At 41.6% G+C, this 24,758-nt stretch overlaps 2 protein-coding genes and 1 pseudogene across 3 annotated transcripts; 1 reads left to right on the top strand and 2 right to left on the bottom strand.

Moving 5' to 3' along the window:
• The first annotated feature begins 1,404 nt into the window (after window positions 1–1,404).
• On the top strand, window positions 1,405–5,205 carry LOC129589345 (calcyclin-binding protein-like; annotated as a pseudogene).
• Window positions 5,206–5,221: 16 nt separating this feature from the next.
• On the bottom strand, window positions 5,222–8,499 carry LOC129589343 (histone-lysine N-methyltransferase set-18-like). Its single transcript, XM_055484055.1, has 7 exons — window positions 8,292–8,499; window positions 7,864–8,195; window positions 7,655–7,780; window positions 6,842–7,258; window positions 6,523–6,633; window positions 6,088–6,461; window positions 5,222–5,919 (listed from the first exon to the last, which is right to left on the bottom strand). Exons 1-7 carry the CDS (start codon window positions 8,302–8,304, stop codon window positions 5,661–5,663), a joined length of 1,632 nt encoding a protein of 543 aa, XP_055340030.1. The 5' UTR covers window positions 8,305–8,499; the 3' UTR covers window positions 5,222–5,660.
• Window positions 8,500–9,023: 524 nt separating this feature from the next.
• On the bottom strand, window positions 9,024–23,450 carry LOC129589314 (ski oncogene-like). Of its 2 annotated transcripts, none has more exons than XM_055484016.1 (7): window positions 23,240–23,450; window positions 19,942–21,151; window positions 12,332–12,519; window positions 12,110–12,229; window positions 11,723–12,048; window positions 11,151–11,317; window positions 9,024–10,775 (listed from the first exon to the last, which is right to left on the bottom strand). In XM_055484016.1, the coding sequence occupies exons 2-7, from the start codon at window positions 21,019–21,021 to the stop codon at window positions 10,440–10,442; spliced, it is 2,217 nt and encodes a 738-aa protein (XP_055339991.1). In that variant the 5' UTR covers window positions 21,022–21,151; window positions 23,240–23,450; the 3' UTR covers window positions 9,024–10,439. The 2 variants fall into 2 exon arrangements, with proteins under 2 accessions (XP_055339991.1, XP_055339992.1); XM_055484017.1 differs by lacking the exon at window positions 23,240–23,450 and adding an exon at window positions 21,491–21,770.
• Between the last annotated feature and the right edge of the window lie 1,308 nt (window positions 23,451–24,758).

Raw genomic sequence — 24,758 nt, 5'->3', positions numbered from 1 at the left:
TGAGTTTTAGATGTTGGAAATTGTTGTAAGCTGGGAATTGCTCGTGAATGATTTTGCCTTGGTTGTTTTCTGTTTTTGAGCGAAGTGGAATAGGTCTCTCGTAGCAGCTCGTCATTTTCCATTGGAGAATGTGTGGTATTGTGATTCTAGTTGAGATTACTGGTCACTGTGAATTATGATTTTATCTTTTGTTGTTTATGTGGATATTCTTTTGTGTACAGAATTTTTCCAGTTTTAGCGAGTCTACATGTGAAGATATGTGCTACGGCACAGCGGATAATCGTGCTCTCTTATGTTAAGAAGATTTTCGCAGTGAAAAAACTCCAGCAATGGCAGAACGATGCAGATATGGCGGTGTGATACTTCTGATGATTGGAATTTAGTACTGAATAAGCCAGGAAAGTGGACGTATAGTATTGAGCTAAGTTCGAGTTATGAGAAACATCAGTATATAATAACCTAAGGTGTGTGATTTAGCATAAATGATGCTTTTAGAAATTGTAGGTAACGATTTAGGATTGTGCAGTATAACGTGTGAAGTCGGAAGTGTAACGTGTGAAAGGAAGAATGTCGAATGATTGTAGTACAGTGGCATGCGCATCGTTCGAACAATGAAATTAAGCGTGGTTTAGGATGCTGTCCTCTAACTTTAGGCTAATGCCAGAAAACAACTTTTTATTTAATTTTTGGAAAACTATACCAATATTCTAATGAATCGTACGGTGTATGAGATGCAGCGGTAATATCGTCCGTTCTGAAAAATCATAATTCTGAGTACACAATAACTGTCTTTGAATAAGTGTGTAATATTAATAATGTAGATGCTTAAATCTCAGGGAAACTTATTGTTTAAATACTAGAATTGTTTTCTAAAAGTTGATTACGGTAACTACTCTTAAAGTCTTAAATGTTCCCACCCGCCCTAACCCGTTTCAGAAATCACTTCAGTCACTCTGAAATGCGCAGATTTGAGAATTTTAAGTTCAAGTCTTGTTGAATTTCGTCGGTATTGTTTGTTTGAGCACTTTTGTGCAGTCTAACTTGGAATATGCGGATAACCTTTGAAGTAGCAATGTTTTTTGTTTAATGCAGCATTATTCTTGACAGCGGATTTAGTATCTTTAATTTTTGTAATTGTTAGTAGTACGGTATCAGTCAAGGCATCTTCTATTGCATAAAGTCAGAGTATTGTTAAATCTTGTTTGTAGCATTTAACCTTTTAATCCTTTAATTTTCACTAGTTGATCGTAGTACGGTGGCTTCAATCGACTAATACTTTCGTGCTGTTGCCAGTTAGAGAAATACGAAATAACATCAAATGATCAATTTACAGCACTTAATGCTTAGAACAAGAACTTTTTGTCGTTTATACGTTTGGATCTCATGGACGTTCCTGCTCTCCGCCTTTCCACTTCCTTGGACTTCCGGATTGCCAGTTACGCTCCAGGATCCGATGACCTTTTTAACTTACTAACAACTTACCGGACCGTGCGATGTTACTTACTTTTGATGGCACCGGATAGTCGGGATGGAATTTGGCGATAGTGCTAGATATTGCACGCACTATGCGGATGGAGCAGATGTTACTTTTTCCTATGTCCCTATGTTCCTTCCTCTTCGTTCCACGTCGTTCCGCAGAGCTTCACTTTTGTTCCACTACGATCCAGAGAAATCTCGTTTGCGGGGGTGACGTGTACTGGCGTCCCTTAGTACACATCGGTACTACTTTACTACTTCTACCCCTACAACTAAGGCTTAGGCTTTACTACATCTTCTACGCGAGTCCTGACCCCGAGTCTCTACTTCGACTTCTCAGAAATCCCCAGCAGAGAACTTTGACCGCGACTTGCCACTTCGACGTGACCGCGCTTCGATGACGTAGCTCAACCTATTGTTCTAGTGTATTAGTTGACCTCATGTTCTCATTTGTCCACGTGTAGTGATGCAGCGGTGTGATTAGTCCACGTGTCCTTAGATGTCTCTTATTGGTTAGATTCTAAATCCCTATTGTTCTCAGACCCGTACCTGCGCGTACGAAGAGCCAGCACTTGCGGTGCCCAGGGCTATATAAGGCGCTCGTCGCCCACACAAATGTCAAGAGTTGTAATCCCAACAAAAGTAGAGTCTTGTTACTCGATCTGATTAACTTCAGGCTTTTGCTCTGGTCTTCTCTTTCCAAGTGAGGCTGTTCAAACTGACCTCTGGGTGACCTTTCACCTATTGTCAGGGGTCATTCCTCTACTTCGTCGACGTGCATTATCATCTTCGGATATTCTCGTGACGTAACAGGCTACCCACTTGATCCCACTTGCATCCTGTGACCTTTCGGTCTCTTCGATCTTCATGCCCTGTAGCGCCAGGTTGATGGATATCTCTTATCGCTTCTGCTAACATCTAGCGTCGGACAGGTAACGTATACTTCTCCGTCGTGTGTGTATTTCTCGTGTTTGCAGGACCCGGACCTCTTCTTCTTTTCCTTTCCTACATCATACCAGATCAACGTAATCTTCTACCATCTTCCGTAACAGTTTGAGACAGAGTCGCTCTATCCGACTGGACGTGGTCGGACTAGTGGATAACGCACCCACTTCACTGTGTCAGGTCTTTAATTCACGTCAAAGTGACGTGGGGACCGCTCAGAAATGGGCTACTCGTACGTGTCGTAGTATATATGGCTCAACGCGGCCTCTTTGTTCACCGAAAACGGCAGTCTAGCCGGTCTTTAGTTATTTTAAAATTAGTACAGTTATAATGATTTATGCACTGCTCTGATCAGTCAGAATATGGAATATTTGTTAATCCGTTCCTAGCTAGTCAGATGGCCAGTGTTTGTTTGTTAGAGCAAAAATATGTAGATTCTGTAATTTTTACCGGGTTGTTGAACAAAATGGTCCTCTTGTTCGGGATTCATATTTTTCTTTTCAGTGGGATGTTTTATTTCATAAATACGGGTACATTACATATCGAAAATAGTTAGTCACGGATTCACAGCAACAGAATCTCATTTAGTGCTGCCGCTCCTTCCATTGTTCCAAGTACACAAGTGGCGTTGCCTCGCTGAATTTCCAACGATATTCGCTGGCGCAGGAACTCATGGGAACGAGGTTCACCTGTTTGGAGCTGGAGTCGTTTCCCAATTTCTTTAATTAGAGCGATGGCCGACTTTCCCCACGGTTCGAGAGTTTCTTTTCAGTCGTCATTGAAACATCGTAATCTGATTTACAGCTAGCCGGCTGTTAAATTCAGCATGTTTGCAAATAAAATAATTACAAATTTATTGTAGTGTACAGAGGTCAGAGTACACTGTACTATGAAGCCAAAAGCTGGCAGACTGCAGGTTTTGCTGCATCCTTCCGTTCCTTCGTCAACTTTTGTGCACATTTCTTTTCATGACGATTTATACTGCCGTCTCAAAATGAAATAATTTATTCTGAACAGTGGGAAGTCTTTGTCACTGTCTCTTTTGAAGTTGCTCTCTGCATTTGAGGATTAGACTAAAGAATTTTGTAAGCGCCACGAGAAGTCTTTTTTTTTGAGTAAAGTCAGTAACATATTTTGGGAAATGGGTCCTGTAGCAGAGGTAAGATTGGATGATCACGAACTGCTTGCGAACAGTTTTAGTGTGCGTTTGCGTTTTTGGCCAGTCGCGCTTGGATCTGGACGAGTTGAAGCAGTTCTGTGAGAAGGCCTCGCGACCTTTTGTGAAAAACCTTCTCACTGCGGAAATCAGCAAGCTGGAGAGCGACATTAATCGTCGTGCGGGGCAGGAACCGAAAAAAGGGGCCTCTGCCGCGCCAGCGACCAGTCGGACCAAAATCAGCTTGTACGGTGCGTCAAAATGAATCTGTGCCGCTGTCGCTATTCCGCTATTAGCAGTATTACAGAAATTGTGAAGCTTTAGTTATCAAAGGCCAACCATAATGCAGATTTTGAAATCTCGAAAATTGATCGTCTGTGGCTTTCCCTGCGTTAAGCGTGGTCCCTTTGCAGTTACTAAATTTATACGAATTATGGGCTGTTATTGTTATTTATGTTTGCTTAGGATGGGATCAGTCCGACAAGTTCTTTACTTTGTACATCAGCGATAAACTGAAGGATATTAAAGGGATTCAGGCCGAAAATGTCACATAATCTTTCTCAGAACGGTTGGTACAACCGCTGCTATTCATGACATTGTTCATTTTACGCGCTTCCAGAAACTTTTTTTCCTGAACAGGAAACTCAGTTTTTTTCACTCTACTTAAAACTTGCTGGTTTTAGGGGCGCTCACATGGAAGTGAAGGGTCTGAACGGGCGCGATTATTATTTCGATTTAGCCAACTTGGCCTACGCAATTATCCCCGAGGAATCTACTCACAAACTGCGCGGCGATTCTGTGGTGCTGAATCTGCGGAAAAAAGAATCCAAAACATGGGAATGCGTTACCGCGGCGGAGAAGCAGCGGAAAGACAAAAAGGCGTACGATAGAGATATTAATCGCCAAAATGTTCCGGTGTTTATATGCTGACAGTCCTTTACTCGGGTTGTTCGTTGTTGATTGTAGACAAGAAAAATTTGACATGGATTCGGATGCCAAATCGGATCCTTCCGCTAGCATGATGACTATGATGAAAAAGGTGTGTTACGTGTAATTTTGTATCAAAATGTGTCCGCATGAGTGATATAAATTATAACCCATTGCGATTGGGTTTAACGTGTTAATGGTACTGAAAAGCGGTGCTCGTTAAATACGAAAATGCTTACATTGCCCTGATTTTCTTAATTCTGTCATTTCATTTACTTTGTATAATAACCTTCAAAATATTGATAAATCATCAGAGTCTACACTGAGGTCTCAAAAAAAACTCTGCAAAATATGTGATATATTGTCTGATCTTGCCGATTTTTGTTTGCAGATGTACGAGGAAGGAGATGATGATATGAAACGGACCATCAGCAAAGCATGGTTTGAAGCGTCTCAAAAGCAGAATAAGGGAATGAAACCGGAGTCGTTCGGAATGTGATGGCGATTTTTCCTTCTTTTCATGATGATTTGGTTTCGGAAATTTAATTTGTCCGTATTCGCCTTTTGTTCCAGTTTAGACTACTTGTGTCGAACATCTCTTCTGCTCGATGTTTATGAATGAACTTTCTATATGTCTGGCTGCGGTTTCAGATTTTCTAAAATTTTGGGAGACGAAGATTTATTAAAACCGCATACTCGTACTAACAATACGATTGCAAAGGACTACACGGGGCTTTCCTACACTTTTGCCAAACAGTACTTTATAAATTCGATGCGCACGGCATCTTCGAATAATAATTCAGCGAGCATCGAAAAACAGAAAACTAAAAAGCGGAGTATTTCTATAGAATTTGACAGATAATCCCATGAGCAATGGAAACGGGAATCAGATCAACAGAACAGTTGATAATCAACAGGAAAAACAATTGATTAACCCAATGCATGACTGAACCGCAACAATTTCTATTCAGTTACATGTATTGTCACTACTATAATCGTTCCTAATTTCCTACTTACGATTAGTGCCGTTGAGCGTTATGTATCATAAAAAACAGTGAACCATCACCGTGTAGTTGTACGTACTCATTTCTATCTACAAGAGAAAAAAAATAAACTGCTAGACGGCGCATTTCCATAAGGTATTGTACTTCCGCCGTTATTTTCCAGCAGGAATGGTTTCCCAGTCCATATCCTTGCAGTACTTGAAGAAATCTGCATTTTCTTTCTGCATAGCTCGACACAACTTATCCACAGCTTTATAATCATCAGTATCGTCACCCGGGATGACACTCATCCGTTTGCGTGTCTCTTCCAGAATTGGCAGTCCTTCCTTAAATCGTCGCTTCGCTAAGTAATATGTGAACATGTCCATCATTGCAGTCATGACGATTTCGTCGTATTTTCCCAGATGAATTCTGAAAACGAGAGCACAGATTTACAAAACCATTTGTTGATGAACTTGCTTTCAGAATAAATAGATTTCGGACAGTAATATAACAATATATTCGATATAAGTCTACAACAAACATAAAACCGCAGGTGAAAACCTTAAAACCATGCAAAGAAAGCAACACTGAACTTACTCTGCTGATAAGATCATTCTTTTGAGGTGACGAATGCTGTTTGTGTGTTGCTCAATCGACCGGAAATGGTTAGCAAGTTCGCGGTTGGCCATTCCCAGAACCAGATTCGTGCAATGCAACAGACCTTTGGCTTTCTCATACAGTTGATGTAACTGTTTGAACTCGTCCGCAGTCAAACCACGCGATCCAAACGGCTTATCGTTCAGAGTCGTAAACAGCTGCGTTAACTCCAGCATGATCACATCCGCTTCCAGCATCCTATCAGTGGAGACCATTTGCTTGCAGTGATTACATTTGGAAGCTTTTCGAGTATCCAGAGGGATGGCCATTTCGCATTTGGAGTTTACACAGCGCACCGCATTGCGCCGTTCAATCTGCAAAATGAGCAACTATGGACCCACCCACAAAGTAAGCTACAAAACTTAGAAGACCTACCACCAAAGGATCGGTACAACCAGGGCAGGAGCAATTCAAGTAACGCATTCGTAGCTGTTTTTCCCGTAAATCTGGCGTGCTGAAGCGGTCAATCGACCAACCAACGGTAATCTGCGAGCGAATGCCATCTACTTTAAGGATTTTGTAAGAAATTAATGGGACATAGAAATCAACGAAATGCACAAAAAAACGAAATGCAACGAAAAGCATGCAGCTAATCTTAATCTGTGCGTTGTATTTTAAATTAACTAAAACGACAAAAGTATAAATTAAACAACAGCGTTCAGATTGAGCAGCAGAACCAAAAACATCTACGTACCGGCTCCCCATTCGGAATATTTTTTAGCGCTTTAACTGCGATCTGCGTCCCACCCGAGCTCACAGCGGCCGCATTGGGCATGCAACTGCGCTGGTAAGTAGCCAGGCTCAGCGGCAATGCCAGTCCGATCTCGCACGGCCGCTTACTGTCCGTGTCATCAAAGTGTTCACAGACTTTGGCGTGCAGCGGGCCCAGTGCCACCATCATTCGTCCGTAGATACGACAGAAGGTCGGTAAGTCCGCGCAAACCGCGCCGTTATCATCCGCCACTTTGATGAACGGCAGCCAGTTATTATACGTCTTCTGCAGGCGCTCATCCTTGCTGACCAGCGCATCGTTGATCTTGATGTTAAAGAATAAATGAGGAGGAACGCGTGTAGTCCCGTTTGACGGGTTTGCATTCTTCTGCACATGAAGCTAGGAAGGGAATTACAGATACTATTAACACAAGCAGCAGCGGAGAAGAACACGGAAAGCGGCAGTTGCAGAGTACTTAAGCCGAATAAGCTGTTCGACATTTTGGATTCCCAAAAAAACGTAATTTATCGAAAAAAACGTAATTTATCGAAAAAACCTATTGATTACAAATTTAATTACTTCTAATTCGTACCGATATTGCTAAAAGTAATTAATAAATAAATTACGTAAATTATTATCACTAAATTAGTTAAGACTCATTTGTTCAAGAAACTTCATTCGGTCGCTAAAATTAATGATGAGAAAGACAATTAGGTATTAGTAAAACTTGATATAAATTACATATCAAGCTACAAACCAATTATCACCACTCAATATACCTACACTCGTTCATACCTTGAGCTTAGCCAGTACTTTCAAAAACAGCGTGAGAATTTTGGTATCCACGAGAGCGCGCCTATCGAAAAACTCGCGCATCTTGAAAAGCGAACACAGAACTTTGTGCTCCGTCCAGTCTGCAACCTGCGAACAGTCCCCACAATGCAAGCATATCACGTACACAACCAACATGACGAAAGAAATAAACAGCATCAGTTCTAACACACCTGACACGTTTTTCCGCAATAAGACAAATAAGAGCAACTGCTGCACTTCTTCAGCTCCGGCACCGTCTTTTTGGACACCAAACAGCGGCTGCAGTAATCCGCCAGCCGATAGTCGTCCACCGCGAAAGCCCACGGCTCAACGCGGCTAATAACGGCGCCTTCGCGGTGCTGGATGGACTCGGCGTCCTCCTGCATCCGCTTCTTGCCGCGGTACTCTTCGTCCAGAATCCGCTCGTGCTTCTGCTTCTCCTTGTCCGTGTAGGCCTGGTACATCTGGAACATGCGGGCCAGCTGTTCCGCCGTGTACACGGGCTCCCCGTCCTCATTGACTCCTGCCATTGCAGACATTTAACTTATGCTCGTTTTTAGCTGGTTTGTTGCATGTAGAGTATGCATCGACACCACAGCGAGTCTTGCTGCGAACTTACTCAGCCAGTTCATCTTGATTGTGAATTCCTAGTGGTCGAGAACTCGGGAAACTGAACAATGCGTCACAATTAAAAACCAAAGATTTGTAGTTCTGCAGCAGCTACCAAAAAATCACTTCGATTCCCTGTTTAGTTAAAGAGTTTTTCGTTTATTCTTCGCGATACTGAAAACGCCATGCTGCCATGATGAAATTATGAAATTTATACATTCTGAGCTGCCAAACGTTAGTCGACGTAGCGTACTATATCGAGTACGTAACGGCCTACGTAGAGCGGTTCGTTTTTTGATTCCATCCGCCTGCGAGGCAGTTACTGTCTAGATTCTTCGACAGACGCCGTACGGCCCGTACCGCATCAATCGCAGTCAGTGCCGCTTCCGAACTTGTTTGGAGTACGGTTTTTGTGCTCGGATGTTTTAAGAATAAAAGCAACTGTTTTGTTTCTCTGTCAGTTTGTCTGTATACAAAATTTAAGTAACGCAAATACTGCATCAAACTGAACTGCGCAGTAAAAAAATGCCCAGACATTGAGGGCGAAATGCTCTGATGCTAACATTAAATACAGTAAACGTTTTTCCAGAAAAACAAAACTGCAGGAGTAATAATGATGAGTTTAAAGTTATAATTACAGCAACTGCGAAGCAATTAGACTTTGGAAAAATCCTTAAAGAATACTTAATGCGAATATTCTCAATGAAATACCTACATATACCAAAGATCGCATAGCCAAATGTCAGATCCATATAATTATTATTCACGTCATTTCATAATGTACAAAGACAGCGAACAACCCAATGAACAAAAATAACGTATTTACAAATACGACAGACGCCGAAGAGTGAATCAATAAAATATCAGAACCATAAACAAAGTAACCGGAATAATGACACGAAAACATGATTCTGCCAGGCAAAAGATATTGATGAGAATAAAACATCCAGTTCTGTACGACTACGCGTAATGAATCAAAAATAAAACGACAAAAACACACAGTAATACACAAAACGGATAATATTAAAAAACAACAACATTGAATTTGGTGTGCATCCCTACAACTAATCCGCACCGAAACCGGCCTGTACACATTCTTGCCTCTCCCACAGTCGCCATTCTTGGAAAACACATAGCGCCCGAGAACAAGGACAAAAACTTTAAAAACAGCCTAATCCACAGGACAGACCGCTGTCAGAAAATCTCTCTTCAAATAATACTGGATTGTAGTTTAGTGCAAGTGTTTAGGTACAACCATCAACAGAAACAGCCAGAGCTCGGATCTCATGCTGACGCTCGCTCCTCAATGTAACAGTCGTCCTTCATAATCGGCACCTCTCCGCAATCCCGTTTCTCCTCCGTTTCGCCAGAATATCGCAGTCAATTCCCGTGATATTACAGGCTGCTGCCACGAATGTCACCGTACTGCTGCATGTACAGTCGCCACACAATTCACCAAACACACCAAATAAGCCAGCCGTAGCGCATTCACTATACAGCATTTGTGTCCACAGTGTATACACGGTGAATCCGTACCAGCCACATACGGCCCGCCATCAAAACGAGGAACATTCCAATCTTGCCACTTCCCATGTCACTCACCAATCCAACTATCCAAGCCGCACCCAAACTGCTCAAGGGGGAACCGCATGATGTGTCCAGTCCGTGTTCTTAATGATGGATGCGCTTGAGCGTCAAAGAGAAACAAAATGCTCCAATCAGTGACCTGACTGAGGGAGTTTCCGCATTAATCCACCACGAACAAAACAACCACAGATAAACGCATATTCCCGTCCCCGATTTATCGCAGATAAAAACGTAATAAATTTAAAAAAGAGAAAAATTAATCCATCAAACACAATTGGTTCATCAGCGAAGACACCTTTTCCGTAATGGAACGTGCCGAAACCGGGACTGTTATCCGTTCATTCAGTTCATCAAGAAACGAAATTTCACTGACTATAAGATCCCTCTTCCAAAGATTTTTTTAAAAACAGACCGTGGAATAGGTTCGCAGATATTAGAGAAATTCAAAATAAATTCAACAAGGAAACCCTAGTCACCAAAAAAACCCTTGCAATGTTCAAAAATACCATCCCCATGCCGGCATCACCGTAACCCAACAACCGAAAATCAGCGAGTTAAATTGCAGTCATTTTCAGTTCTTCGACGTAGTCGGTGGTGATTTCGGCTTTTCACGTTCTGAAGACAATTTCAATGCCTTCAGCTGGTCTTTTAAAGTCTCGTTTTCCGTTTCCAGATCACGGTTATGCTTCAAAAGAAGCTCTTTCTCAGCAACGCAGACCGACAAACAGGTATCTCTGTTGTTCACTTTCACCTCCATATCGGCTTTGTCGCTGTGCAAGCGTTCCACTTCACTGACTTTCTTGGCCAGCTCATGCCGCAGTTGCGAGCATTCCTGCTGACTGCTGGATAAAGCCACTTTCAAATCCCGTACTTTTTCCTTGCGGATCACCTTATAATACTGCAGATCCTGTAACAAGCGGATTAGCCGAGTTACGATTCAATTCTCCACGAGTCCAAGACATACAGATACCGTGAGATACGTATTACACTTATTTTGGGTAACGGCCTGCATTAACAATAAACGTAAGTGTACGTCCGAAAGCTTACTGTTACTGCATAATCAAGAAATTCAGGTTGCACTGTTACAATAAAAGAATAATGAATCTCACTCAAATTTCGAATTCTGATCAACATTTTATCATTATTCAGATTACTTATTATTCAGATTACAATGAAGTATAACATTTTATCATCAAATTAATATACAGTATGTAATACATATTATAATCGATAATATGTACTGTACATCTCTTCGGATATAAACAATGAAATCATGTAGTACCTTCTCTAAATTGTTTTTATCATGTTGAGCTTGCAGAAGCATAGACCCATATCGCTGCTTTAAGCGCTTAATGCCTTGTACGATGCGGCCTCTCGATTCCGTATCCACAAACTGCAGAACACCATTCAAATCTTCCTCGTCCTCTTCTAGAATTGCGCTTTCCTGACCTGCTCAAAGAATACCACAAAATAAGCAAACCGCGAAATTCGACCGTTAAGCAAACCGCGAATTTTTGTCAGCCAAATATTATACCAAGTACTCGTTTTGATCAACACAAATACAGGTAGTAGTTTCTACATAAATTCTTGTTAAGCCTGTCATACAATAAACAGACGACATCGATAACGAGAAGCCCAATCTCATCTTCCAAATCGCAACATGACCTATGTATGAAACTATGTAGCAGGAACACCACCTACGCTCTTCACCAAAACACCTCCAGTCTCCAATAACGTGACTGCTATTGTTACCATCGGCAAGTTTAATTAGTACAATATATCTCTTTTAGCAGTGCACGTGCTCTTTTATCAGCCTGTCTTATTTATTCCCCAAGACTGAAAAGCTCAACATACAGAAATCAATGGATAGCGTCGAGCTGGAAGATGTCTCATCATCCGACTCTGAGCGCGCTGTGCCACTTTTCTTTGGCGTCGCTGACGGCGCCTGCGCCATTGCATCCGGGCCCTGATCACGGGATGATGTTGAAGGCATGCATGAGTTATCACAATCCATGCTCCCCAGAGCATCCGCCTCGCCGCATCTGCGGCCGATGCTGGTGAATGCTGTTGACGTCGTCGTGGACACGGCTGTCACCGGTTCCGCTTTGCGCTGGATAACTGACTTGGGCCGTGTGACCGGCGGCACCAACGCCACATTAGGCTGCAGTTTCTCATCATCCCTGCAAACACTGCGTGTGCACAGCCACTAAACTAACCAGCCAAACCATTGCATTAGCGTACTTCTCATAAGTCGATGCCAAAATGATTCGCTCCGGATTAACGATAATCGGGGGACCATGGTTCAAGTATGCCGGAATTTGCGGTGTATTTGGACTGTCAACGGCCACATTATTGACTGGACTGTAACAGACAAAGGTCAAATATTCCGTGCTCATTAGATAAAAATAGCAATTAGACCGCACCCCGTCAAAACGCTAACTCATACGAAGTCAAAAAACTCACATCACAGCCTGTGTCGTAAATTTCGCTGACAGATCATTAGGTGATGTGATCAGACCAGGAGGGGCATTAGCACTCCGTGAAAACTGTGGAATATACCAGGCAACTGGACCAAGCAAGCCGCCTCCATGTGGATATATGGCTTCCTCGATTTTGATTCTTTTACTTGGAGTTCGAGCATGTTCATCATCCTAAGAAAGAAACAAAAAAATGCTTTAGAAAGGGTAGCATAACAATTACTTATGATTCACGTTCTGGCCAAACTTCAGACAACTAATCACTAAAATAATAAATAAACCTCCCTCGACCATTTCCGCTAATCACTAAATAAAACCAGCGCAAATTAATTTCGTAACATTCCGAACATCCGCTGAAAATACTACTGCTGGATATTTTTGGTTATTTTTTCACCATCTCACCATCAGCTTTATCGCATGTTACAAACAGTAAAATTGAATTTTTTTAAAGCAAAAATTACGAGACCAGTTTAACAGTACTAGTAACTACAATATTAAAGAACAAATGGTTATTTGGGATTTGGTGGGTTTGAACTTTAACACTAATTATAAGTAAGTACTAGTACCAATTAGCAGTTCGTGCCTTCGAGGCAACGAGTGTATTTACCATAATTAATTAAATACTAGTTGCTGACTGAGAATTGTTTTTCCATTTTTTATTCTACAAGTCTACACGTTTTTCTTCTATTCAACGGAATTTTGACTAATGCACCTACAGTGCTTAGGGTCTAAGAATAGTACTTATCAGAATGCGTGTAGCGTAGTAGTATCAGATCTAGAAAAGCACTTCGCAGAATCCCTCTTACGGCTATGCCGCTATGCGTAATTCGACGAAACGAAACGAAATAACTTATTCCGATTGGGTACATACTGTTGAAAACAAGGTTATTTTTAATCGTATTCAGTATTAGAACAATTCGGCTCATTCGGACAGGACATCGTCTTCCTCACGTCCCATAACAATGTACTGTAAGTCCACAGACGGAACCTGTCGTATCATGACCCCATCCCGTTCTCCTTTGCTATTAACGCAAAATGCGGTTTTCCAGTTCTAGTTCGTGCCTTCGTAGATTGCCAATGGCACAAGCACACCCGTTTATCGACTGCCATGGGCCCACCATTAATAAGCCACCGGCGCAGACATTTCGGGGCCCTGTCTGAATTGATTTCCGGTTAACGATCGACAGCCAGTGCGCCAAACTGGTCTTCTGCAGATGTCTATACGTGTGTGCATAGTAAGTACTCGCACTATATACACTGATGATCCGACACCAGTAAGTGCGCGACGATCAAAGCCAATTGGGACCAAAATTTCATAACATTTCGTCGCAGACAGCAATTTTAATGCACTTATTGTATCTACCAGGAAATGCATACGTCGTGCACGACTTGAAAGATAAATATACATACTTCTACTACGGACTGTGATCGTTACTGTAATTGCTCCTCCATTACGACGTCTAAAGGTGCTTACAATCTATTGGTCTTCTAGACTCTTACACAGTACTGCGCCGTACAATAGAAGATTAATTAAATCAAAAACTGTACCGCGGTAGTAAATGTATTTCACTGAGAACTTTAGAAGTATTCATACAACAGAAATTTGATACATCTCTTTTATGGTTGCACCTAGCGGTAACCACATTTTACAAGACTGTAAATCATTCACTTTTGGGCCAATTTTTCCCAGTGCGGCAATGGCCCGACACAGCGTCCTCACCACTGGGAGAGGCTATAGTAAACACGTTTGCTTGCGATTCTCCTGTCAGAGAGCAAAATAGCTCAAGAGCCATTATTCTGATGTGGCGGTGGTCTGCGGGGAGTCATGAGACATGAATTACGGCCTCCAGTTTCCATAAAACGCATCCCTCAAACGAGCATCGGCATCGTCGCCGACCGGCGCGGCACAAGAGGAAGCTATTTGCAAAATGGCACACACCCTGTCACGCACACACACACGTAGCGATCGTCAGCCACTATGTCCAACAGAGAATTTTTAGCGTCCTGTCTGGCCGCACATTTTCAATAAATTCCATTTGTGATTTTAATCTTTCATGGCAGGGACTATGCAATACTTCCACTGCCTATTATTTGGTAACTGTATGAGATATAGCGTGAGTAGTGTGTACTGCGTATTTCGTTTCCTCCTCAATATCAGACCAATACTTTGGACGACATCCCTAAAAATAAAACAGCTTTCGCAGCTGACAGAAACGTGCGCTCATCAGTGCAAGAAATGTAAGATGATCATGTTATCATTCATGGCCAGATAACAACAAACGTAATTACTGGAAATGTCTTTCAAGTACAGATACACCGCACCATTCCAGTCCTTCCCGTTTTCAAACCAATACACGATAAAACCAAAGCGATAACATTCGTCGAGCTTTTTGTGAGGTTTTAGTGCTACTTAATTTACTTGAAGTCTCGTACAATGAAATCACCCGATAGAATTAATTACATCGCACAAGCCTTGGTGTGCGCACTCCTTTACGCTCATACAAGGAAGCCATCAAATACCACGCATCACGACGATGCTGGACACCGGACTAGACAAAAAGATATACAACCTTAAAACATAAAGTTCTCGTACAACCTTAAAACATAAAGTTCTCGTACACGATAAGTACGAGTATTTTCTCAAACACAACATTTACCCTTCAAAATGATGTATTTAATCTCAGTCTCAGTAAGAATAACATCAACCTAACACAGACAAGCAGATTGTCAAGTCTGAAAAAATTCGAACACGATCGTAAAAATATCGAGCTAGTTACCGCTGTTAAGTTTCCTTCGAGTTGGTACAGACAACTTAAACTGTCAGAGTGTTCAAAATATTCCCGGTACAGCAGCATAGTAGCAGAGAAAAACATCTGACGGTGAGGTCTAATTCCGTCTCAACAAACGCAACGATCAAATGTGGTAATTCGAGTTTCCTGTCAGACACATAATAACACGAGCATTAAAAAGCCGCCACCAACCGATCGGTACGACCACAACGATCCACTGGTAACAGCACACACCACATTCTCTACATTGCAAAATTGAAACAATCCGTATTGTACTGATATTGTACTCATACACTTAAAAATATCGCCATTCGAAACAGAATGATAAGGTTATGAACGGTACGGCTTTTTACTCTTCCCTGCTTCACAGCGATTCTACTTCCGCATTTCAAACTGCTGCATTTTTGAAATCCTAAGTGGAAAGGAGGAAAAGAAGCACAAATACGTTCACTTCTGATAATATTTCCGTTAGCAACAGCATCTGTATTACAAACTACAGCAAAGCTTAATCAAGACGCCAGCAGAGCTTAATCAGCCACCATACATACCAAGTACCAACTATGAACTATACACAAATTCAAAAATTTCGCGCTCTATCTGATTTTTCTAAATTCCCCAGCATTTTTTCCTTTTCCTCAACATTTCCTTTTCCCTAACTTTTCCATTTTTCTTCCACAGACACGCAATTGAGACTGTCTTGCATTAGTTGCATAACAGTCAGTCAGAAATCTAATTACACTGTCTGCCAAAGCGACGGTCATGAGACTTTGAATGCCGCTGTTGAAATAAGGTCGTTACGGCACCTTTACTATACAGGATATCATTTAATTGCCATCAAATTGTATGTATTTCAGCACAAGAACAGTACAGAGAAAAATATAAGGAAATTTGTCGACGCTTGATTAATACAAAAAAAATAGCTCGAATATAATGAAACTGCAAAACTGTTTCTTTCGCACAATTTTCTTTCTTGTTCTGACGATGCTTAAGGGCTAACAATAAGTTCTGCGTCAAATTTCATCGACCTATTGCAGCAGTAGACCGTTACAACCATATGGTTCATGACGGTTATTGCACAGATACTGTAAAATGTACATGTCGGTAAGAGCTTGAATAACAGCCTATGCCACCAAAATAAGACCATCGTCTGCAACCAGTAATCTTTCTTCAAATTATTATTAATTAGTACGACCATCAGAAAGATGAAGGCTGAAACTGGCATCAGATCCATGTTTCTTTTTGTACCACCATCTGTAGTCTGTACCTACGCGGTTTGCAAATGTACTTGTGGAATGTTCAAACTTCAAAGTTGTATTAAAATTAGCTGCTTACTGCTCAGCCCGTTGTTAATGATCATTTCCGCCCCACCCTTCCATACGAACGTTTTATTAAATCCACATCAAGACACTAGTTACGGTTTTCAATATTAGTGACCAGTTATACGTATACACAAATAAACGAAGCAAAAGAAATCTATTATCTGTATAACTATATTTAGCTGCATATCTGTCCATACCAACTGTAAAACAATATTTTCATGAACAAGATGTGCATAAAAACTGCAACCTTTGTTTCTGCAGTTCTGCATTCCGCAGAAGCTACTGTACCGAATGAAAATCTAACAGATGAACACCACCATCAGCTTGCTCCATAAGACAGAACCAGTAGGCAGCATAAAATTATATTCATAACGATCCACGGCTAATGAATGAATGCTTTGCGTATTGTCATTTATAATCCACAAAGACAAGTTTTCTTCGTCTTCCACGACTAACCAGAGCTAATTCATCACTAATATCAAAACGACAAGGTGGGTCTATTATTTTCCAAGTTTGGTCAAACAAGCTTAGGTTTCTGTAATGCAGTAAGTACTTCAGAATTACAGGCAGGGTTGAGGCAGCTATTGTTATCGCGTCGGTGACAGATCTCAATTCTCGACGTTACTGGAGTGTTCTTTCTTCGATATGACATTTTCTGTAACTTAAAAACCTTTAAGGCCATAATTTAGTACTTCTATGGAAATTATTCTGCCGGAGAAGTACTCCCACTTTACATCATCATTTTAAATCAGCACTTCTTTATCTCCAGATAGCAAAATCACCGCGATTTTAACAATTGTAAAACAAAAGTATCTTTCAATGCTAACTGTAGCATCGCTAGCATATTAGATATACAAATATACCAAATAAAAACTACGAAACTACGAGTACAATATCTCATGTCAGCGCTCTGCGGCACTTTCACAATCGATGATATTTATCGATAAAAACTCTCACGCGGTAGAAGATTAAGGGCACAAATTGCAGATTACAACCAACAAAAGCGCCATCAATTCGATAAGATCCTCTCATCATTTAGACGCGCTAGATGTTATCAGTTCAACTGACAGCTTTGTTCTTACTGTGTGTTATGCTCTAATGAAAAACAATCCATCATCCTTCTCATCGAACGGTAATTATCATTTTTTACATGAAACCCCGGCCGGTTGGCGCCACACAGACACACAACCACGATAGACGAGACAGTTCACATACCATTATAGACTACTACCTAGGCCAAGTACCTACGTATGTATATAAACTTACACCGGCACGAAACGTACAACGAGACCTCGAAAAAGAAACTCACAAATGCAAAGGAAATGTCAATAACAGGTGAACCGAGCTGACCGAAACCTGTTGTGCAACATCTGAATATCGATATCACAACACTGTGCAATTTTCCATTTACAATATGTTCCAATGCTTTGCAACAAGACCATAGTGAACCCATTCAGAATATAAGAGAGTGAGTCGGCTAAGAAAATAAACAATTTTTGACCTAACGCGTCTACAGTCTCCATAGCCTTAAAGTCCGATCTACAGACCTGAACATATGAATACTTACTAATCACCATTACCGGTATAATTTCGTCAAAGCCTGTAGCAACTTTTTCTAGATATAAAAACTAGCATTATTATTATCCTTAAACAATATCTCACTGCTTTGGAATTAGTCAAGCAACCTATCACTTTCCCATGTACCAAAAGCACTAATTTGGTATAGTCTAACGTCGATGTCGCTAGTCTGGCCGTAACCTGGCACATTTTCAAAAATTCAAAATTTTAAGGCCTACAGCTTCTGGGCCGTCGTCAGCACTTTTATGATACTTTAAACTGGTCCAGAACAACATGCGGCAAAAACCTGCCGCCTTGTAAATTTACAACATGCTGCTGCTGCAGTCTAGCGACATACTACAGAGCATGCCGGGCATGACAGGCAGCTACCGCTGTGTTGAGCATGTCATTCGCATTTAACATCATCGCTTTCCTACTGATCGATTCCAGTTGCGGAAAAGCAATTCCAAGGGAAAAAACTCGTTAAACTCAATTTCATCCAAATGGCTGTATGCCGATCTGCATTTACAACCAACTCAGCGTATTTTCTCAATCAGCCTATCATTTCTGCACAGTGTGACGATTTTAAAGTTTTCCTAGACAGCTATTGCACAGAGGCTAAATGCACTTCGTCTGGCAGACTATGCGGCTTTTTAGCGTCGGCTTCATTGCAAAATCTCAATACTGTACTGTAGGTACAAAGTTTTCAGACACCACGGACATACACACTGAACATATATAATCCCCCGTTTACGTCGCACATTACCGCACTGAAGTCTCAACGCAAGCACTACACCACACACACTATTTCCTTCTGCAGCTAATTATTCAACACCATAACGAATATGCGTAGAAAGATCTAACTTGCTTTTGCTTGATTTTGAACTGCTGCCAAATACCGCAGAGCAAGAGCACGGCAAACTGCAGATGCCTGCGAATTACTCTGGCTGCTACTGCTTAAGAAGATCGCTTCAAACCCAAGAGAAGCTGATGTATTAAACATAGTAATATGTTTAAACCTAAACTGAGATCAACAAGTAAAATTTTTTTACGATTTACAACAAAAATGTAAAGGTAAATCAATCAGACGTTTCTGGATAAGAGCAGTAACAAGACTAAATCAGCATTAACAATAAGATAAAAGGCGAGCAAAAAATTATAAACATCAATGCACATGCAAATACAAATTAAATTACAGCTGAAACCACAACACAAATGCGAAATATTCTTTTAAGAAAGCAAAATTAGATATTCGACTGTTTGTCTGATATGCATCGCTTTTACTGAAAACATCCATCTGATGCCGCGGTGTGATGCAAAAAAACTTCAAATACTCAAGGGTTTTTAAAACTTTCGCTATTTGTACGTAGCTATGGAATCCAACAAGATGAAAGGGGTAAAATGCGTTCTCAACCACCAAAATGCAGCTATAAAACGTAAAAATTGTTCTGTTTCGCTTGTCGAGCTGTCATATTTGTTCGAGCACATGCAGTAAGAGCACCATGGACACAAATACACAGAAAACCTCCAGTTGGCTTCGTTGCCACTGTTATCGCTCAGGGCATCCGCCTACATGATATTGGCAGCGCTGTTATAATGCCTCACCAGTCGGTTCAGTGCAATCAGCGATAGGTAAGCACTAAGCATACGAACACGAGTTTCATAAATTCACGGCGCACCAGATGTCGCATAGGTACATTGGCGGCTGCTGTAACGATGTCGGCATAATTAAACTTTAATGGCAACACCGTAACTGGCGTAACAGTAAGACCATAAAAATGCAGAAAAAAATGCTCTGTTACTACTTACTAGTAAATGAAGTACTAAACTGAGACTGCTTCTACACTACGGGACCGTCCTTCAGCGGCGCTTTGCTTGTGACTTGTTTTGAATTCTAGGCTAACTCAACTTTTTTTGGGGCAGTAACTTACCGATCCAATTTTTCCCGAGAAGCTCATAGTGCGCTTTGTCTGTACATTGCCGGCGTCATCGAATGATTTACTCTTCAGTTCTTCCAGTAGCACCCTGCACCGACTGTGAGCGTCCTGGCCGATCTCTTCCTCTTCCGGGATCAATACATAGTGTCTCCAGCGAGCAGAATCGAAGCCCCAATGGCACACACCCTGCTCCATTGATCGTGGATGTGTGTGCACAACAAAGTGGCGTGGTGAAAAGAGTCCACGACAGTCCCGGTCCTGGCACTCAATGCAAGGCGCATCGGGATTAACGTACAAGTCCAGAAAGCATTCACCGCGAATCTCTCCGAAACTCCGGTGCACGATGGGAAAATGGCGGCATTTCTCCCTATTAGCAATCTGAAAGCGATGATCAGGCTTACGATGCATTAGTGCACCGCACAGGCGCTCAGCGTCCGTTAACGTGATCAAACCACAGCTAGGTGCACTGGATGGAAGAATCGTAGAAGCCTTAAGGCAGTCCAACTGTGCTCCGGTACACTGCGGCAGATAAATGCGCAGTTCCTCACATACAGCATTAATTTCCTCCAGAGAACGTGTCGATAACACTGTGTTCAATAATTGCGGTAGACACAACCGCTTTTCCCCACCAACACAAAAATATGATATATTATGACCCTCGAAAATGGTCTCAGAACGCTCACTGGAAGTCTGCTCCGGTTGGAAAAAAATGGGTGCCGGCTGAATGGGAAACGGTGGCTGATGGGCTGCAGTAGCGATAAATTCCTTGTCGGACACGCTGTCCTTTCGTCCGACTGGCTTCGGTGACTTGATTATCGACGAGGGCGTCGGAGGATGGATGACCGCGCGACCTCCTGAAGTATTACTGGTGCTCGTCGACGTGGTGATCATCTTACCATCTGAAGTGCTCCATGCATTCTGGAAACTTCCCGGCCCACTCAAGCTACTCATGGCGGTCTGCGCATATGTCTTCAAAACTTTCTTGAGGTGAGGATTAGTGATTAAGGCAGTCGGGCTCTTAGTTCCACTGTTGCTGGACATTGTGCTGTCGCCGCCGTGGTCAGATGACAACATCCATACTAAGGACAAAACAACAAACAAATCGCACTTGTCCTCCTTCTTTTCTCACGTCAGCTCCACGCGAAACACTATTACACCCAGAGAGAGTACGGCAACTGTCCAAACGATGAACGCAATGCAATGCCTGAAAAAATAACAACAATAAATTATTTTCTAACATTTAACTTCAGGTCTTAACACTACTAGAGAGAGCAAACATTATTCTTACGCATTTCATTCCATACTGGTAACTGCAAAAGGTACATTTGCCACAACACGACGACCGAACACAAAATAATAATCGGTTAACTTAATGATTACCCACTATGGATTTATAGGTAAAATTGTTAAACGTAAGCAGAAATCTTTCTCAAACCAGAAGTAGTACGCATCGCGAGGACCGTATGGTCACTATGGTGTATTTACAGTACGCTGTGAATACAGACTACAGCATGAACACGCGCTAGCGTAGATGGAGACTCACGGAGCTGCGAATACGCACTGATGCGGCATCTGTATTGATCGCCGAAGCAGGGCCAAGTGTTTAAATCCCAAATAACACGAGCTCATAGCAGTCTGGTTTTAAGTACAACTGGCCAGACAGACATCACGTCTACAGTCTGTACGTCCTTTCAAGTCGAACACGTCGGTAAACAATGCGTCAATCACCCCTTAATTGTGGTAAAACACAGATACTAGAGTCTTTCAAATGCGGACAGCAGCATGGCCACATCATTGCAAGGAATTCTTTCTACCCTATGTACTGCATCATACACAGAAGTGATAGAACGCTATCAAATACCGTACAAGCGTACATTACAGTATGTGTACGCGTTACCTATCTTTTGTCAATCTTTCACCAAAAACTACAACGCCAATCTGATGTCTGGGTATGCTTAATCATTCTGGTCAATCTGGTCCAGAGTAGTGCGCAGCACAAGACCGGTGCATTCTGCCAGAGTACAACAATGCTTATGCGAGGCTAGAGCTAATCACGATATATATAACCGGATCAGATTCGGTCAAGGACTCACTGGGGCTTTTACCATTTGGTTTTACCGTTTGCTTAGGTTTCTACCGGTAACGGAATGAAAGACCAGGTACCGCGCCACGCTAACACACCAGACCACACTACCAGTTTATGACGGTGACATGCTTCCATACAATACTTTATCGCATAGATTGTAAGTGATATATGTGCGACCCCATCGGTTTCAGGTATTTTTTACGAAATTGTAATGCTTTTGCAACAACTACGTGCAGATCACAATATCGCTAAAGTTCTAAACATTATCGAATTAGTGGTAACATTTCGATGCTGCTTATTGAAAAGGCTAAAGCATGGTCCATGCACTACACACGATTGCCTGCATGCCGTTAAAACTAAATCCTGTCTGCTCGAAAGATTCCAAGCGGCGAACGGAACCGCCGACTGCCTACTTGTGGCGCTTGTGGGTCGATCGTATACGCCGATGTTATTACACATACGTCAAGCCACTCACAGTTGCCGATCGAGAGTAAATAATTCTTGGAAACCGCCTATGTGCTACCATTCTGTGAACTGTCTCTGTGTAGGGCAATTGTACATACTACTTGATACTACGCATACCGTGTTCACTTTATCCAACTTTTTCGCTGCCATGATTGCAGTTTTGCTCCTCATCGATCGAAACGAAAAACGATGCTTCTCTTCTGTATGCACCGTGAAAGTAATTTCGGTGTAAAGCCAATTAAAGCTCAACGTGTCGAAACAAGCTACTCCCCATTATATAGCATAAGTTTTGAAAACAACAGCGTAACTACACTACTACAGAGTACAGACTACAACTACAACTAGCCGTATCCTCATGTTACCTTAACTGACACGGCTTTCTTAAAAGGAGTCAAACTGAATGTCTTAAACAATTACAAAACGCATTACGCAGAACACGTAAAATGATAAATGTAGGGGATAACCGGAGCGTAACAATGCGCATTAATTAAACCCAGCAATCGCAGTGATATTCACGTTTAAGCCCGCTTATATCTGTCTGCTCCAGCTCAACCGCACATTAAAATTATAAAAATCTAAACTGAAGTCCCCGTTTCGCGAACAAATGGTAACCTGTTAAGGTCTCAATCGTAACCTGTCAGTTCTCAAGTAAATCTCAACTATGATTTATTATTGAGTCAACTCCTAACACCTCGAAACTAGTAAAAAGTAAGCAAGTAATTATAAATTATGCTTTCTTACCGATCAGGCGGTCATGTTCCAGTATCCCGAGGTGCTCCTCTAAAACTGAATCAAAAAAGGTCTGTTAAAAATAAAAAAACTTGTTTTTAACGTAAAATCTCAACGAGCCATGGCGAGAACTCAAAATTCAGAATACCATTTTCACAGATCTCCGGTACAGTGCTTAACACATTTGCAGCAGTTGTGAAACCGTGTGACTGTTTGCTGGCTTACGACGACCGCCAGACTGCTTTTGGCTGAATGGGGTGTGGTTTGGCAGCGCCACCAATAGAGATGCCGACAATGTCATTACGCAACCGAGTCTGGCTCACACACTGCCCGGGCATCTACGGTCATAATTTGCGGTGCAGTCGAATACCGGCTTTCTTGCAGCCGCTGTTCTACATCGCTGAATAAGCCATCCAGCATCCATAAAACACCAGATTTCAACAATAAAATTGAATTATATTGCAGCTAGTTTGCGACATTAATTATAAAATTATTTGTTTTAACAAAAATGGAAAGGTTAACTTTGCAGAACTGAAAACGCCACTTCAGAATTCCCAAAATAATTCACTGTCTACGCATGTTCAGGAAATCAGGGCCGTACAAAGCCGGACCAAAACAAGCGGCAGTAAACCACGACCTGCGCCTCGAGTCTGGCTTTCCGTCTGCGGCAACGTTGGTAGTCAAGACCCATGCACAGGGTAGCAATGATCTCGCGTATGCGCTTGCAAAGCCCATTCATTTATGTATGTCTGTGGTTGTACTCGTAATACCAGGGTCTGCTTTGTTTGTATCGTCGCAGAACGGCTGTTTCTTCTGCTGTTAATATCTTACGTTAATAGTTAACACTGTAGATGCTTCCTGTATTGAAATGATGAAACACAAAGAAAATCATGAATTTGAGTTTAAAATCGAACATTATTCATTTTGATGCAGTGTTTTCGAAAGAAATGCTTAAAATTTAACCAGAATCCAGAACAGTCGTAACGCGTACCGTATGTACTATAAGTTATAACTGTAGTTAATTTCGTACTACAGTGTACACATTTTTTCCTTACCGTCGAAACTCGCAAGGACACAATAACATGGCTTATGTGGCACGCAAAGGCCCAAATTTATACGGTCAATTCATTCAGCAAATTTTCTAAATTACGGTATGAAAGAAGATTTAAAAAAAGCTTTAGTGCAAAACGGTCTTTATTGTCAATGTTATCGTTGTCAGCTGTGTACGAGTCGGCGAGTTTTAAATGTTTTGTGTTGGTTGCAAAAAGATAAAAGGGAACTTTAAACAGTTATCGCAGACACCGACCGCACTGGTGCTTTCAGATTCGGTTAAACATTTGTTGCGCGCACTTTTTAAAACATGAGAAAGTTTTCAGGTTAATACCAGTACGTCCAAATTAATTCCTGTAAATTTTGACAGTGTTTGCTATAGCTACACGGTTACACCAGATCCCTTCGGGAATGGGAACAATCTCTGGCTCTCATGCATACTATACTAACGGAAGAGATTTCCAGACTTCAAATTTTAACA

This window comes from Paramacrobiotus metropolitanus, unplaced genomic scaffold (genome assembly GCF_019649055.1).
Source record: "Paramacrobiotus metropolitanus isolate TYO unplaced genomic scaffold, Prichtersi_v1.0 Parri_scaffold0000034, whole genome shotgun sequence".
NCBI classification, from domain to species: Eukaryota; Metazoa; Tardigrada; class Eutardigrada; order Parachela; family Macrobiotidae; genus Paramacrobiotus; species Paramacrobiotus metropolitanus.
The sequence above is the reverse complement of the archived record's forward strand: the minus strand, read 5'-3'. Positions and strand labels throughout refer to the sequence as shown.